The sequence below is a fragment of the Bison bison genome, unplaced genomic scaffold (assembly GCF_000754665.1).
Source record: "Bison bison bison isolate TAMUID 2011002044 unplaced genomic scaffold, Bison_UMD1.0 scf7180017864249, whole genome shotgun sequence".
Taxonomy (NCBI): domain Eukaryota; kingdom Metazoa; phylum Chordata; class Mammalia; order Artiodactyla; family Bovidae; genus Bison; species Bison bison.
In genome coordinates, this window is record NW_011494821.1 from 1,851,876 (window position 1) to 1,866,163 (window position 14,288).

At 44.9% G+C, this 14,288-nt stretch overlaps 1 protein-coding gene across 1 annotated transcript in view; it reads right to left on the reverse strand.

Moving 5' to 3' along the window:
• Positions 1-14,288, reverse strand: part of PITPNM3 (PITPNM family member 3) — a 100,977-nt gene that overhangs the window by 60,841 nt on the left and 25,848 nt on the right. The window contains 1 exon segment of the mRNA XM_010847510.1: positions 9,781-9,888. Within this exon segment, the coding sequence (XP_010845812.1) occupies positions 9,781-9,888 (108 nt within the window).

The following is a 14,288-nucleotide window of genomic DNA, read 5'->3' on the forward strand; positions in this document are numbered from 1 at the left end:
GACTCTTGAGAGTCCCTTGGACTGCAAGAAGATCCAACCAGTCCATTCTGAAGGAGATCAGCCGTGGGATTTCTTTGGAAGGAATGATGCTAAAGCTGAAACTCCAGTACTTTGGCCACCTCATGCGAAGAGTTGACTCATTGGAAAAGACTCTGATGCTGGAAGGGATTGGGGGCAGGAGGAGAAGGGGACGACAGAGGATGAGATGGCTGGATGGCATCACTGACTCGATGGATGTGAGTCTCAGTGAACTCCGGGAGTTGGTGATGGACAGGGAGGCCTGGAGTGCTGCGATTCATGGGGTCTCGAAGAGTCGGACACGACTGAGTGACTGATCTGATCTGATCTGATCTGAAGACCTGTACACTGAAAACTATATGTAAAACATAATTAAAAGAAATTAAAGAAGACCTAAATAAATGGAAAGAGTTTCCACGTTCATGCATTAGAAGACCAATATTGTTAATTAGCAATACTTCCAAGATTGATCTATAGGATTCAACAACAATCCCTATCAAAATTGCAGGTGTATTTTTTTGCAGAAATTGGTTCTAAAATTCATATGGAAATTCGAGGAACACAGAAGAACCAAACAAACTTGCAAGAAAAGAACTTGCAAAATACAAAAAGTTGGTGGACTCCCACATCTGATTTCAAACTTACTATAAGTGTGCAGTAATCAAGACTCTGTGATACTGGCATAAAGATAGGCATATGTATCAGTGGAATAGAAGTGAAAGTAAAAAAATAAATCCATATGTTTATGATCAATTGATTTTTGACAAGGGTACCAAGATAATTAAATGGAGAAAAGAATAGTTTTTTCCAATAAATGTTGCTAGTACCACTGGTTACCCACATGCAAAAGAATGAAGTTGAATCCCTACCTAACACCATATACAAAAATTAACTCCAAGTGGATCAAAGGCCTAAATATAAAAGTTGAAACTATGAAACTCTAAAGAGAAAACATGGAATAAATTTTTCATGATCTTGCATTAGCCAATAGCTTTTTAAATATAGCACCAAAAGCACAAACAATAAAATAAAAAACAAATAAATTGGACTTCATAAAAATTTTAAAATTTGTGCTCCAAAGGACATTAACAAGAAAGTGAAAATACAATCCACAGAATGAGAAATATATGTAAATTATATAACTCATAAGGATATAGCATCCAGAATATATAAAGAACTCTTACAGCTCTACAATAAAAAGACAACCCAATGTTTTTCTGGCCACACTGCACAGCATGTGAGATCTTAGTTCCTCAACCAGGGATCAAGCTGGTTTCCTCTGCAATGGAAGGATGACACCCTAACCACTCAACTGCCAGGGATTTCTCAAGACTATCCAATTTTAAATGGACAAAAGATTTGAATATATATTTCTTTAAAGAAGATTAATAATGACCAATAAGCACATGAAAAGAAGCTCAACATCATTAGTTGTTCAGTTCAGTTCAGTCGCTCAGTCGTGTCCAACTCTTTGCGACCCCATGAATCACAGCACACCAGGCCTCCCTGTCCATCACCAACTCCTGGATTTCACTCAGACTCACGTCCATCGAGTCAGTGATGCCATCCAGCCATCTCATCCTCTGTCGTCCCCTTCTCCTCCTGCCCCCAATCCCTTCCAGCATCAGAGTCTTTTCCAATGAGTCAACTCTTCGCATGAGGTGGCCAAAGTACTGGAGTTTCAGCTTTAGCATCATTCCTTCCAAAGAAATCCCACGGCTGATCTCCTTCAGAATGGACTGGTTGGATCTTCTTGCAGTCCAAGGGACTCTCAAGAGTCTTCTCCAACACCACAGTCCAAAAGCATCAATTCTTCGGCGCTCAGCCTTCTTCACAGTCCAACTCTCACATCCATACATGACCACAGGAAAAACCATAGCCTTGACTAGACGAACCTTTGTTGGCAAAGTAATGTCTCTGCTTTTGAATATGCTATCTAGGTTGGTCATAACTTTCCTTCCAAGGAGTAAGCGTCTTTTAATTTCATGGCTGCAGTCACCATCTGCAGTGATTTTGGAGCCCAGAAAAATAAAGTCTGACACTGTTTCCACTGTTTCCCCATCTATTTCCCATGAAGTGATGGGACCAGATGCCATGATCTTTTTTTTCTGAATGTTGAGCTTTAAGCCAACTTTTTCACTCTCCACTTTCACTTTCACTTGGGAGATGCAAATCAAAACCACAAGTATGTACCACTTCCTCCCACTAGGATGACGGTAACCCAAAAGACAGACAATAACGAGTGTTGGCAAGAATGTAGAGAAATTCGAACTCTTGGTAGGAATGTGAAGTGGTGCAGCCACTTTGGAAAAGAGTTTGTCAGTTCTCCCAAAAGTTAAACAGTTACCACATGATACAGCAACTCTACTCATATATATATATATACTCAAAAGAAAATATGTTTGCACAAAAACTTGTACACAAAATTTTTTACAGCATTATTTGTAATAGCCAAGAAGTGGAAACAACCCAACGTCCATTGACTGATGAATGGATAACCAATATGTGATATACCCATGTGTGTGTCAGCCATTCAGTCATGTCTGACACTTTGCAACCCCATGGACTGTAGCCTGCCAGGCTCCTCTGTCCATGGGATTTTCCAGGCAAGAATACTGGAGTGAGTTGCCATTTCCTTCTCCAGGGGATCTTCCCAACCAAGGAATTGAACTCAGGTCTTCTGCACTGCAGGCAGATTCTTTACTCTCTGAGCCACCGGGGAAGCCACCTGATATACCCATACTATAGAATATTGTTCACCCTCAAAGTGGAATGAAGTACTGATTCAGTGTACAATATGGAAGGATCTCCAAAACATTATGCTAGACAAGACATCAGACACAAAAAACACATTGTTTGACTGCATGTATATGAAATTCCAGGGGCCTGGGGGTAGAAAAGTGGGAAGTGACTGCTCATGGATATGGGGTTTTTTTGTGGGAGAGGGAAGGGGGGTGACAAAAATATTCTGGAACCAGATAATAGTGATAATTGCACACCTTCAATACTATATTAAAAACCATAAAATTGTGCACTTTAAAGGGATGAATTTTATGATATGTGAATTGTGTCTCAGTTAAAAAAAGAACTTGGCAAGACTGCTTTCCTTGGACAATGTTAATGACAGCTGTGTGCTTCCTTAGACAATTAGAACCAAACTCGCTCCTGCTCTGTGTTATAATCTCACTTATGGATCTTTGGCTAATTAATCCAGTCTGACGTGTGAATGGTTTATTTCTATCCTCCTCTGACCTACCAGAAAACTCTGAAAAGAACAAGGAGATAGATGCTCTAAAAAGCATAGAATGAGTCCAAGGCATCCATATTAGATTATTATGAAAAAGAATCAACCAGAGTGCCTGAAAATGAAAAGATGATTGCTTTTAAAACACACACACACACACACTATATAGAAGAGTTAATCAGAAGAAAGGAAAGAGCCAAAGAAGAGAAAAATTCGTGCACTGTTGGTTAGCTGGAACCAGACTGCTCCAGAACCCAGCAAAGACCAGAAAATAAGAATAGACAGGGAGAGTTGAGACATGGTTCCAGCACCTACCTAATAGAATTTTTGGAAGGATAAAACACAGAGAGAAATACTTGAAGAGATAATTGAAAGAAAATGTCACAGTGATGAAAAAAAGAGGACACCAAGTTCAGACGTGGCAAAGAACAAAACCTCATCTGCAAACTTTGTTGTGAGTTTAGAAGGCAAAGAAAGAAGCTTTTAAAAACTGAGTGTCAACAAGGAGGAAAAACAGATTACTCAGAAATTTGCCTCAGACGGCTGACCAACAACACTAAAGGCAAGAAGGCCACGAGGAACGTCTTCAAAGATAGTTTGGAAGATGATTACGGATGCAGGCAAACTTGCCAAATGAATGCATGTTGAGAAATGCAAAGACTTAGAAAATGATTATCTGCAGTTCCTACTTGAAAGAATGTCTTGAGATGTTTCAGTTAACAGACGAAGTAAATCCAAGAGGAAGTCGTGGAATTTAAGAAGCAGCAGTAAAAACCATATACTACAAAGGATTCATTTACCTAATGTAAATCATCCCTCAGTAACTTAACTGAGAAGAACGAGGAGGAAGAGGGAGGGAAAAGGACGAGAAGAGAAGGGGGGAGATCAAACAAGCCCAGATCACTCTTGCCACTCAGCGTCTATCTGAAGATCCTGTGCAATGCAATTGAATAAGAAAAATAAGTAAGCTGGCTCAATATTGGCAAGGATATAATTGCTGAGATTTGTAAACAATCTGACACTCTCTCCCTAAAAAAAAAAAAAAAGAGAGTTAACTGACAAACTATTAGAGCTAATATGAAAGAAAATTCAGCCAGCTAGCAGGAATTTAAGAGACAAATATTTCAAATCTATAGCAGATAAATTATTTATATCCATAAAATAGGTAAAGAATTCCTAGAAACCAATAACCTGGGTTCAGTCCCTGGGTTGGGAAGATCCCCTGGAGAAGGGAACGGCTACCCACTCTAATATTCTGGCCTGAAAAATTCCATGGACAGTATAGTCCATGGGGTTGCAAAGAGTTGGACATCACTGAGCAACTTTCACTTTCACTTTTAATAATAAAAAGACAATTCAATAGGAGATGAACAAAAGCCATAATTAAGAAACAGAAAAAAGAAAATAGTCAACACACTTATGAAAAAATGATCACTCTCACTAGCCAGCAAGTAAGTACAAAACAGAGCAAGAAAACGTCTTCACCTGTCAATCAGGTACAATTTAAATGTTTGATAAGATTAAGTCTGGTGAGCTTGTGGGAGAAATGGTTCACCTGATCCACAGTTGGAATAGATATACGTTCGCATGGCTCTTTTAGAAAACTGTTTAGCAGTATCTATTACAAGTTTCAACCTCTTCTACTCTTCATGCATGGATCATTGTTTTAATGGTGAAAAATCCCGATGTCTATCACTGCACAGTGGTTAAATAAATTATGGTACATCTACCGTAGAGAATACTATAATACGGGTAAAAATAACAAGTCCCCCAAAAGAGTCTCAAAGACAGAAAGAACAACAAGGTCCTACTTTATAGCACAGGAAACTATATTCAGTATCCTGTGACAAGCCATAATGGGAAAGAATATATATATACATAACTGAGTCACCTTTCTGTACAGAAGAAATTAACACATTTTAAATCAACTATACTTCAATAAATTTTTTTTAAAAAAAGCAAAATTCCTTTGGGGAAGCAGAAAAAAAAAACCATCTACAGACAGTGGGAGAAAACACTCACACATGAGTAAAACTCTAAGCCCTTGCTACCTATGGGTGTAGGGTCTAAATTTACACCACTCATGCAGAATGGAAACAAATCTGTAAATTCAGCATATAAATGTCCAAGATCAGTGAGACCCTCAGGTGCAGCAGAAATACAAGATCAATCTCTAGAACGACATTTTCAAAAGCTGGGGGACACAAGAGTCCCATAGAAAAGAAAAGGGTGGGGTGCTAACCAGGATGAGGTCACAGTAAAAAATGAAGAAACAAAACTCATGGGGGACAGATAGTATGCATGCAGATACACGCACACACACACAATGCACACACACACACAATGCGCACACACACACACACACGCATGCACCAGAATTAGCACCCTCAAGAATTGGAGATAGTAGAGCAGTCTGAACGTATCTATGCAACACAGGCTCTAAATGACTGAGAAGATCAAAGAACAGGCTATAGAACATAATTAAGGTTCAGAAGGAAGAAGGTCCAAATTCCATCTGGAATTTGCAGAGTGTGAAGCGGTTTCGGGACATCCAGGTGGAGCAAGTAGGGGGCTCTTGAAAGTATGAGTCTGGAGCCCAAGGGGGAGGTCTTGACTGGAGATGGATTTGGGGGCCATCATCAAGGGTAGCTGTGATTGGCCAGGATATGAACCATGAGCAGGGGGGTGTCTCTGGAGTGAGTCCTGCGTTTAAGGGCAGGAACATTGAAGGAGGCAGGGTGAGAGCTTGATCTATATCACCACATTTTTTTTTAATTAGAGGATCATTGCAATATCATGATGGCTTTGCCATGCATCAACATGAATTGGCATTAGGTATACATATGTTCCCTCCCTCTTGAACCTCCCTCCCACCTCCCTCACCATCCCACCCCTCCTGGTTGTCACAGACCGCTGCGTCATATATCGAACTCCCACTGGCTATCTATTTTGCATATGGTAATGGATATGTTTCAATGCTATTCTCTCACTTCATCCCACCCTCTCCTTCCTTCACTGTGTCCAAAATGTCTATGTCTCCTTTGCTGCCCTGCAAGGATTGTCCGTGCTATCTTTCTTGATTCCATATGTATGCATTAATATACGACATTTGTCTTTCTCTTTCCAACTTACTTCTTTCTGTATAGCAGGCTCTAGCTTCATCCACCTCATTAGAACTGACTCAAATTGGTTCCTTTTTATAGCTGAGTAATATTTCATTGTGTATATGTACCACAACTTCCTTATCCATTCATCTGTCGATGGACATCTAGGTTGCTTCCATGTCCTAGTTATTGTAAATAGTGCTGCAATGAACACAGGGGTGCATTTGTCTTTTTCAATTCTGGTTACCTCAGGTGTACCACCAATTTTGACTGCAATCTTTTCCAGAAACTTCCTCTCCCCAAAAGAGTCTCCCGAGGCTCTCTCCTCAGGCCCCAGGCTCAGCCTGTCTTACTACACTGTTGCCTTGACCATGACCCTCTTCCTCTGCTGTGAGCTCCTACAAGGACCACGAGGCCAGCCTGCTTGTCTTTATTTCCCCACCATCCTGTGTTGAGCCCATGTCTCAGCTCCAAAAGTGACTGTTGGAATGAATGAAATTGGCACGTGTGCTCTGCCGTGTTGTGGAAATTTACATTGTGAGTCCACAGAGGGATGGAACTCAGAAGGAACGAAACAGGTTTGGTTTCCTCTTCCTCATCCCCTCCTTCTCCCTCTCTCCTTCTTGCTCCCCATTTCATACTGAGAGGAAACAGCATCAGTTCTCAGACTCAGGCAAGCAACTGCCTCGAATCCAACCTCTCATGAGCTCCACAAAGTGTTTGCTAGAACTATATTTGTGCAAGACCTTTCCCTCTTCTTCCCCATCCCACGTTATAATGACCTGTCACTGAATGCACTTTGCAAGTATCAGCTCATTTAACGCATACAACTTGTGTGCCAGCCCCATTCTGCAGATGGAGAAACCGAGGCTTGGAGAGGTGATGTGACTTTCCTGGCCACAAAGTCATGGAGCGGCAGTCAGGGCCAAGGTTCAAACCCAGACCTCTTAGCTTCCAGAGCTTCGGTTTCAGCCTCTCCCATCGACCTCCCTCGGCTTCCTCCTCCCCTGCCCTCCCAGCTCACACTGCTTCTCGCTCACCACCTCCTTAGCTCACACTGCGTCTGAGTCACACATTCTTTGGCAGACAAGTACGGGCTGGGATGGGAGGGGATGGCCAGATGGGTGGTGAGTACAAGTCTGGGTTTGTCTTTTCATTGCTCCCAAACACCGTCCTGGGGAAGTACTTGGAGTCCATGACCCCTTCTGGGCTCCTGCCAGGTTGTGGGAATGGAGGAAAGAGCAGACCCAGTGTCTGTCTGCACATGTGTGGCTGGAGAGACAGGGAAATCGTCTCTGGACTGGTCTTAGGGACCAGACTCAGAGCCCATCCTTTCTGTAAATGTGACAGTGGTCCAGGATGGCTCTGCCTTTAAGACTGGGTTGCTTGGACCTGATTTTGCAGGAGCTCAGAGCTGCCTTGTTGCTGTTATTCAATCAGTAAGTCATGTCCTACTCTTTGCGATCCCATGAACTGCAGCATGCCAGGCTTCCCTATCCTTCACTATCTCCCAGAGTTTGCTCAAACTCATGTCCATTGGGTCGATGATGCCATCCAACCATCTCATCCTCTGTAGTCCCCTTCTTCTTCTGTCCTCAATCTTTCCCAGCAACAAGGTCTTTTCCAATGAGTCTGTTCTTCGCACCAGGTGACCAAAGTATTGGAGCTTCAGCTTCAGCACCAGCCCTTCCAGTGAATAATCAGGGTTGATCTCCTTTAGGATTGACTGGTTCAATCTCCTTGCTGTCGAAGAACTGCCCAGCTTGGTCCAGTTTGGAAGGTGAAGCCCTGGTCTCGGAATCAGGAGACTAGCAATCTGAGGGTGATGCTGCTACTAGCTTTGAAGGACCTTGGGCAAGATTCAGCTTCTCTGAGCCTTGGGTGCTTCGTTTGTAAAATGGAACAGTCATCCCGCGCCTGTGCATTTCTCAGGATGGGCCACCTGCTTTGGGGAGGGCTCTGAACGGGGGAAGCAGGGATGGGGACAGGAGTAAGAAAATGAACAGATGCTGGGGCAAGATGGCCAGTACCAGACGATCATTCTCCTGGGCTGAAGCAGGACCATTTCACTGAATACCTCCGGATTGGTAGCCCAGCCCAGACCATAACTGAGAAATTATGGGGTCAAGAGAGAAAGGAAAGGAGGAGATAGGGACGAGGGGAGTAAGAGGAGTGATATACTAGGGGGCTGGAGGGATAGGAAAAGCTAACAGAAGCAGAGGCACCCTGGATCCCAGATAGGGTTCTAGCCCCAGCTCTGCTCTTCACTCCCATGTGACCATAACCAACTGCAGCACCTCTCTGAGCCTCAGGTTCCCCTAAGTCATCCAAGATTTTATGAACTCCTTGGTTTCATCCTTCACTTGCCTTTCAAAGCCTGGCTCCATAGGTTCACTGTCAAGAATGCTTCCTTGAGCTTCTTCTCCTGCCTCCTTCTAAAATTCCACCTCTCCCCTCTGACCCAATAACCCTCAGATTAAGGGTTGACTCCCCCCACCCATGTTTTGACTTACATTGCATCACATATCACAGCACAGAAGCCTCAGTTAAATCACCTTTGGTGCCTCCTGCATGCATGTGTGCTAAGTCGCTTCAGTCATGGCTGACTCTGTGCGACCCTATAGACTACAGTCCGCCAGGCTCCTCTGTCAACGGGATTCTCCAGGCAAGAATACTGGAGTGGGTTGCCATGCCCAGGGGATCTTCCCAACCCAGGGATCAAACCCATGTTTTTATGTCTCCTGCATTGGCAGGCAGGTTCTTCACCACTAAGTGCCACCTGGGAAGCCCTTGGCCCTTTCTACCAAGTACATATACATAGTAGCTGCTCAACAAATATTCTGCTCATGATGCTAAATGGTCAGATGGACAGGAGGGGTGGATGCCTGAAAAGATATGCCTGCTTTGCCTGCGGATTAAGCTCCTGGTCAAAACTCCCCTCCATAAAAAGGCTCTGGATTTATCCTCAGCCCCCTCCTTCGTCAACAATTCAACCAAAGGAAGCGACAACTCCAACTGCTGCTCTTCTCCCCTGCCCATTCTCAAAGGCTCCTCCAGTGGTTATCCTACCTTACCAGAAGATTCCAGCAACATAGGCCTGGCAATCCTAGGAGCTGGGACCCCACCACCTGCCCTTAACTACCCACCCTCCTGAATGATCATTCAATGGACAAAGGAAGCTCTGTTGAAGTATCCTAGAGCTTTTCTGCCACAGAAAATCCTGCAGAAGTCCCCATGAGCATTCCTGCAGGCCACAGATTTCAGGGGTTGTAGGTGAAGTCCCAAGAGAGACAGATGACTCTTAACAGAAAACCCAGGTTCTAGCCCCAAATTGCCATCACTTTGACCCCCCCACCACCACTCTCCAAAACACATATAGGTATACACTCAGACCTCAGAGGAACGGAATCTCACCTTGATGCTCCTCCAGTTTCCCCATGGTCTCGATCTGCTCCACCAGGTCATTTGAATTCCACTGGCTCATCCCGATAAGGATGGCATTCTTCCCTTCAGCCACCTCCTCTGTGGAAAGAAGCAGAGAGGGGCATGAACAGGCAAAGCTGTGTAGAGGTAGCCCTAACAGGAGCTTATATCTCAAAGGAGTGTTTATTTCTTCCTGTGAGTTGAAGTAGATTTCGACTATTGAAGGTGTCGGTAGTTATAGACAGGTATAAGACATGCAGAAATTTTTCATTCCAAGAATGCATTGTTGTATCCTATAGGACCTCCATGTTACAGTAAAAGAAAGTAACAAAGAAACAGTCATGAGAGAGACTGAAAACTCATAGAAGGCTGCATTCCTAGTGCCAAGAGTGGTCTTTCTCGAAAAGTAGTGTGTTTGGGAAGTAAAAGCAAAGCCCTGGAATTTCCCTGGTGGTCCAGGGAAATTAAGAATCTGCCTTTCCATGCAGGAGACTCAGGTTTGGTCTCTGGTCAGGGAACTAAGATCCCTCATGCTGAGGAGCAACTAAACCCATGCACCAAAACTACGGAGCCCACATGCTCTGGAGCCCATATGCCACACTAGAGAGAAGACCCTGTGCCACAGTGAAGACCCCACGCTGTGGAGTGAAAGATCCTACGTGCCACAGGCAAGACCCAATGCAGTCAAAAGTAAATACATTAATTTCTAAAAAGAAAAGAAGAAGCAAAGCCTCGCCCCTGGGTAGCAGTTTTTCTTTCAGTGAATTACTTGACTTCTCTGAGCCTCAGTTTTCCCATCAGTAAAATGGGACTGGCAACATGTAATCATAGAGTTGTTATGAGGATTAAAGGAGCTAATGAATATAAAGGTCTTGGTGCACAGGGGGCTGTTTATACATGGGAGATGTTAAGGACATTTCTTCATGCAAGGAGGGAGTTGCCATCAGTATTTAAGCATACCAAGATTTGGCTGGGATCAGAGCAGCTTTGGAATAACTGAGAAAGCAGAAGACTTCTGCCTCTAAGCTGTGAGCTATATGGAAACTTCAACCTACATCTCAACTTTATGAACCTCTTAATGTTTCCATCCTCCCTCTAGTCTTCCCTTCAACCCTGTCTCTACTCTTGTCCTTTCCTGGTCTGAAAGGACAGGAATTGGTGAATTAGAGGTGAATCAGAGGAACTGGTGAGGTCATATTCCCTAACCACACTGAACACCAGCCCCTGGGTCCTACACCTCAACTACACACATCTGGTGCTGTCCCTCATCTCAAAAAGGGACATTTCCTCAAGGATAAACCACAGGAATGACCCCACCCTCTCTTTAAAGAGTCAAGCCTTCCTGGTAAAGAGCTTTGCGCTTTTTCTCATAGAACAGACATTAAAGGGTACTGAGAAGAATCCTCAAGCTCATCATAACCGAGAAAAAATGGGTCTGATCCGACCCATTTCACTGCCAAAGAACTTCACAGAGCAGATGGAATCAATATGGTGGATCCGAAGCTTGGGGAACTGTCCAGAGTTCTGAATCCATAATCTAGACCCCATTTCAGGCTGGAACACTCCCCCTTCCTGTCTTACTTGATGTGTTTATTTGATCTATTTAATGACATTTATCAAATCTTTACTATGCATTGAGATTGTTATGTGCTTTACAAATATTAATTCATTTCATTCTCATAACAATGCTAAAAAGATAAAATTCTTATTATCTCCATTTTATAGACAAGGAGCATGGAATAGTTAAGTAACTTGCTGAAGATCACTGGCTAGAGCCAGGATTTAAACCCAGATATACTATTTCAAGAGTCCTAAAATCCTGCCTTCCTGATGGCTTGCCCTGGACATCCTGTATCGGCAGCCCAAGCGCCACATGCACCCAGACAATTTCCTGAGCCTGGGGTGTTCCATCTGGACATGGTTTACACCTGTGGGCTGCATTGTGTTCTGGGCAGAACTCTGACTGAATTTCAGTCCTGAGTTGCTCCAAGTGAACCCGTACCTTTACAGATGGCCCTCAACTGTTCCTGTTTTCTTATCTCTTAAGTAGGAATAACACTCTGGTTCCACAACTCTTTCTAGCAAGCTTTCATGAGAACAAATGACATAGTAAACTTGAAAAGTCTACACAAGTCAAAATGCTGTAAACAAATATCAGGTAGCATTAATGTTGGGGAAGCAGGATCACCGGGGGTTTAAGAGTTCTATTCTGGTGTTAGATTGACTCTTTTCAATCCTGGATGCACCATCTGCTAGCGATCTGACCTTGGACAATGACCTAGGCTTCATGAGCCTCCATTTCCTCATCCATAAAATGATATCAGGGTAATGCCCATGTCATAGGATTGCTGTGAGGACTAAGTGAGATAATGAAGGTAAAGAGTCAGTAAGCATCAGTAGCACACAGTAGGAGCACAGATGTGGGTAGAAGCACAGGAAGGTGAGGTACCACCCCTCTCACCACCAGAGCATGCGGTGTTCTCCCCTAATACTTAGTTCTGCTGCTGTCTGCCCCTATGTCGTTCTGTCCCAGCTCCACAGTGGAGGCATCAGGGTCAGCCTGTAACCCACCTTGAGTGCCTGTGTCTCCTGGCTCAGTGACCCAATCACGCAGCGGTCTGCTTATTCATTTAATATTCATCCTACAATGAATGGATTCTTGAGCAGTGCTATATGGCATATGAGACATGACCTCCATCCTGGAGGAAATCAGTTTAGTGGAAAAAAAAAAAAAAAACCACATGGGAAATTGACAGTCAGATGAGCAAGCTAGGGCTCCTGGTCTAATGCTGGGTATACAGCAGGTGCTCACACATCCTAGCTTCCAGTTCCTCTGCCATGCATGATCCCTGTCTCTGGCTGTCTGTGACGCTATCAGAACCCTGAGAGCTCCCAGCTTCTGAGGCTGAGCGTGCACCATCCTTGGCATCTTTCCTCCTCTTCCTATTTATCTACCTGACCCGCCTCCATCTTTCCCTCATGGTCTTCTGTCTGTCTTTCTAGGAAATGCATCTCCTCTCAGACTCTCCGCATGGTCCCCTCTGCTTGACGTCTGGCCCTTTCCCTGATCTCTGTCCCTCTGGGTCCTCACGTTTCTCTGTCTCAGGCTCTCTGTCACATGTGTCCCTCCCTTTAGGCCTCCATCACAATGACTCTTGGCACTTAATCTGTCTTTATCCCAGAACCTCTCTCCTCTCTCTCTCTTTCTTGTCCTCTCTCCCTCTCTGGGCTTCTCTTTCTCTCTCTGCATGCCTGCCCCTCAGGATCTTTCTGACTCTGCAGGTCTCTGACCTCACTCTCTCCTTCTGGGTCACTGTCTCTCTTTCAGTTCTCTCCTGTGCTCTCTTGGTGTGTCTGTTTGTGTATCTGTGTTCGTGTGTGTGTGTGCACGTGTGTGTATCTGCGTGTGTGTGTCCTCTCCCATCCTGACTGAGTCTTGCTCTCTCTCCCTCTCTGCTTTCTCGTATTTTCCCTGGCTCCCTTGCACTCTCTGCACACTCCCCCCACAACCCATCCCTGTCTCTCCAGCTGCTCCCCCAGCTTGCAGACAAGCTTTCTCTCCCTCTCTAGGCCAATCCTCTGCCCCTGCTCTCAATACTCAGCCTTAGATCTTCAGTCTGGCAACAATGGGCTTGTCCCCTGAGTGGAAGCAAGAAACACATACACACACACCAACACACACATCAGCACACACACACACACACGGAAAGAGCAGCCAAGAAAGCTCCTTTTAGAGTCATTTAGACAAACCAGGGAGCCTCGTGCCTCAGCCCTGAGCCTCCGCTCTATTTCTCTTCATTGTAGTACAAGCCTCCCAACAGAGGCCATGAGGCCACAAAGGGCTTGTTCAGACAAAATCCTGGTTATTGATTTCGCTTTCCAACTACTGATGACTGCTCCTGGCATGCCAGTTCCCAGCCCTGGTGACCTCTTGTGTGGACACGGGTTTTGCATGTACTTTACCCCTAGTGAACCCCAGCTCCTGCCCAGTCTAGGTGCCAGGCTCAGCTCAGCCCCCAGCACCATGACCCTGGCCTTGACCCCAGACTGACTCCTCCCCTGGCCAGAGCCTGGATACAGCAAAAGCCTTTCTTCCCACGCTGGGGCTTCTGTGTCTGCTGGACCCTCAGGACTTCAGAGCGGAGAATCTCCCTGCCCTGTGCCAGGCAGGCTTCACCTTCAGCTCATGGAGCCCAGGGCTCGGTCACCTCCCACCATCAGCTGGTCCAGTTCCCTCTCTCACTCCTTGCCACAGACCCACATGCCAGTCTTTCCAAGGACCTAGATACGCCCTGCTCTGAGGCCTCTGGGACACATGATCACTAACCTCCCTGGCTGCTGCATGTTTGCCCCATTCCCCCACCTGCAGCCATACCATCGCCCTCTCTTCATCACATAGGGGTCCCCACTCAGCCCATTGCCAAAAGCCTTTGGGCAGCTCCTTGGCATCTGCTTCTCTACTTCTGCTCCTCCAAAGAAAGGGAGGATCAGGGGTCAGC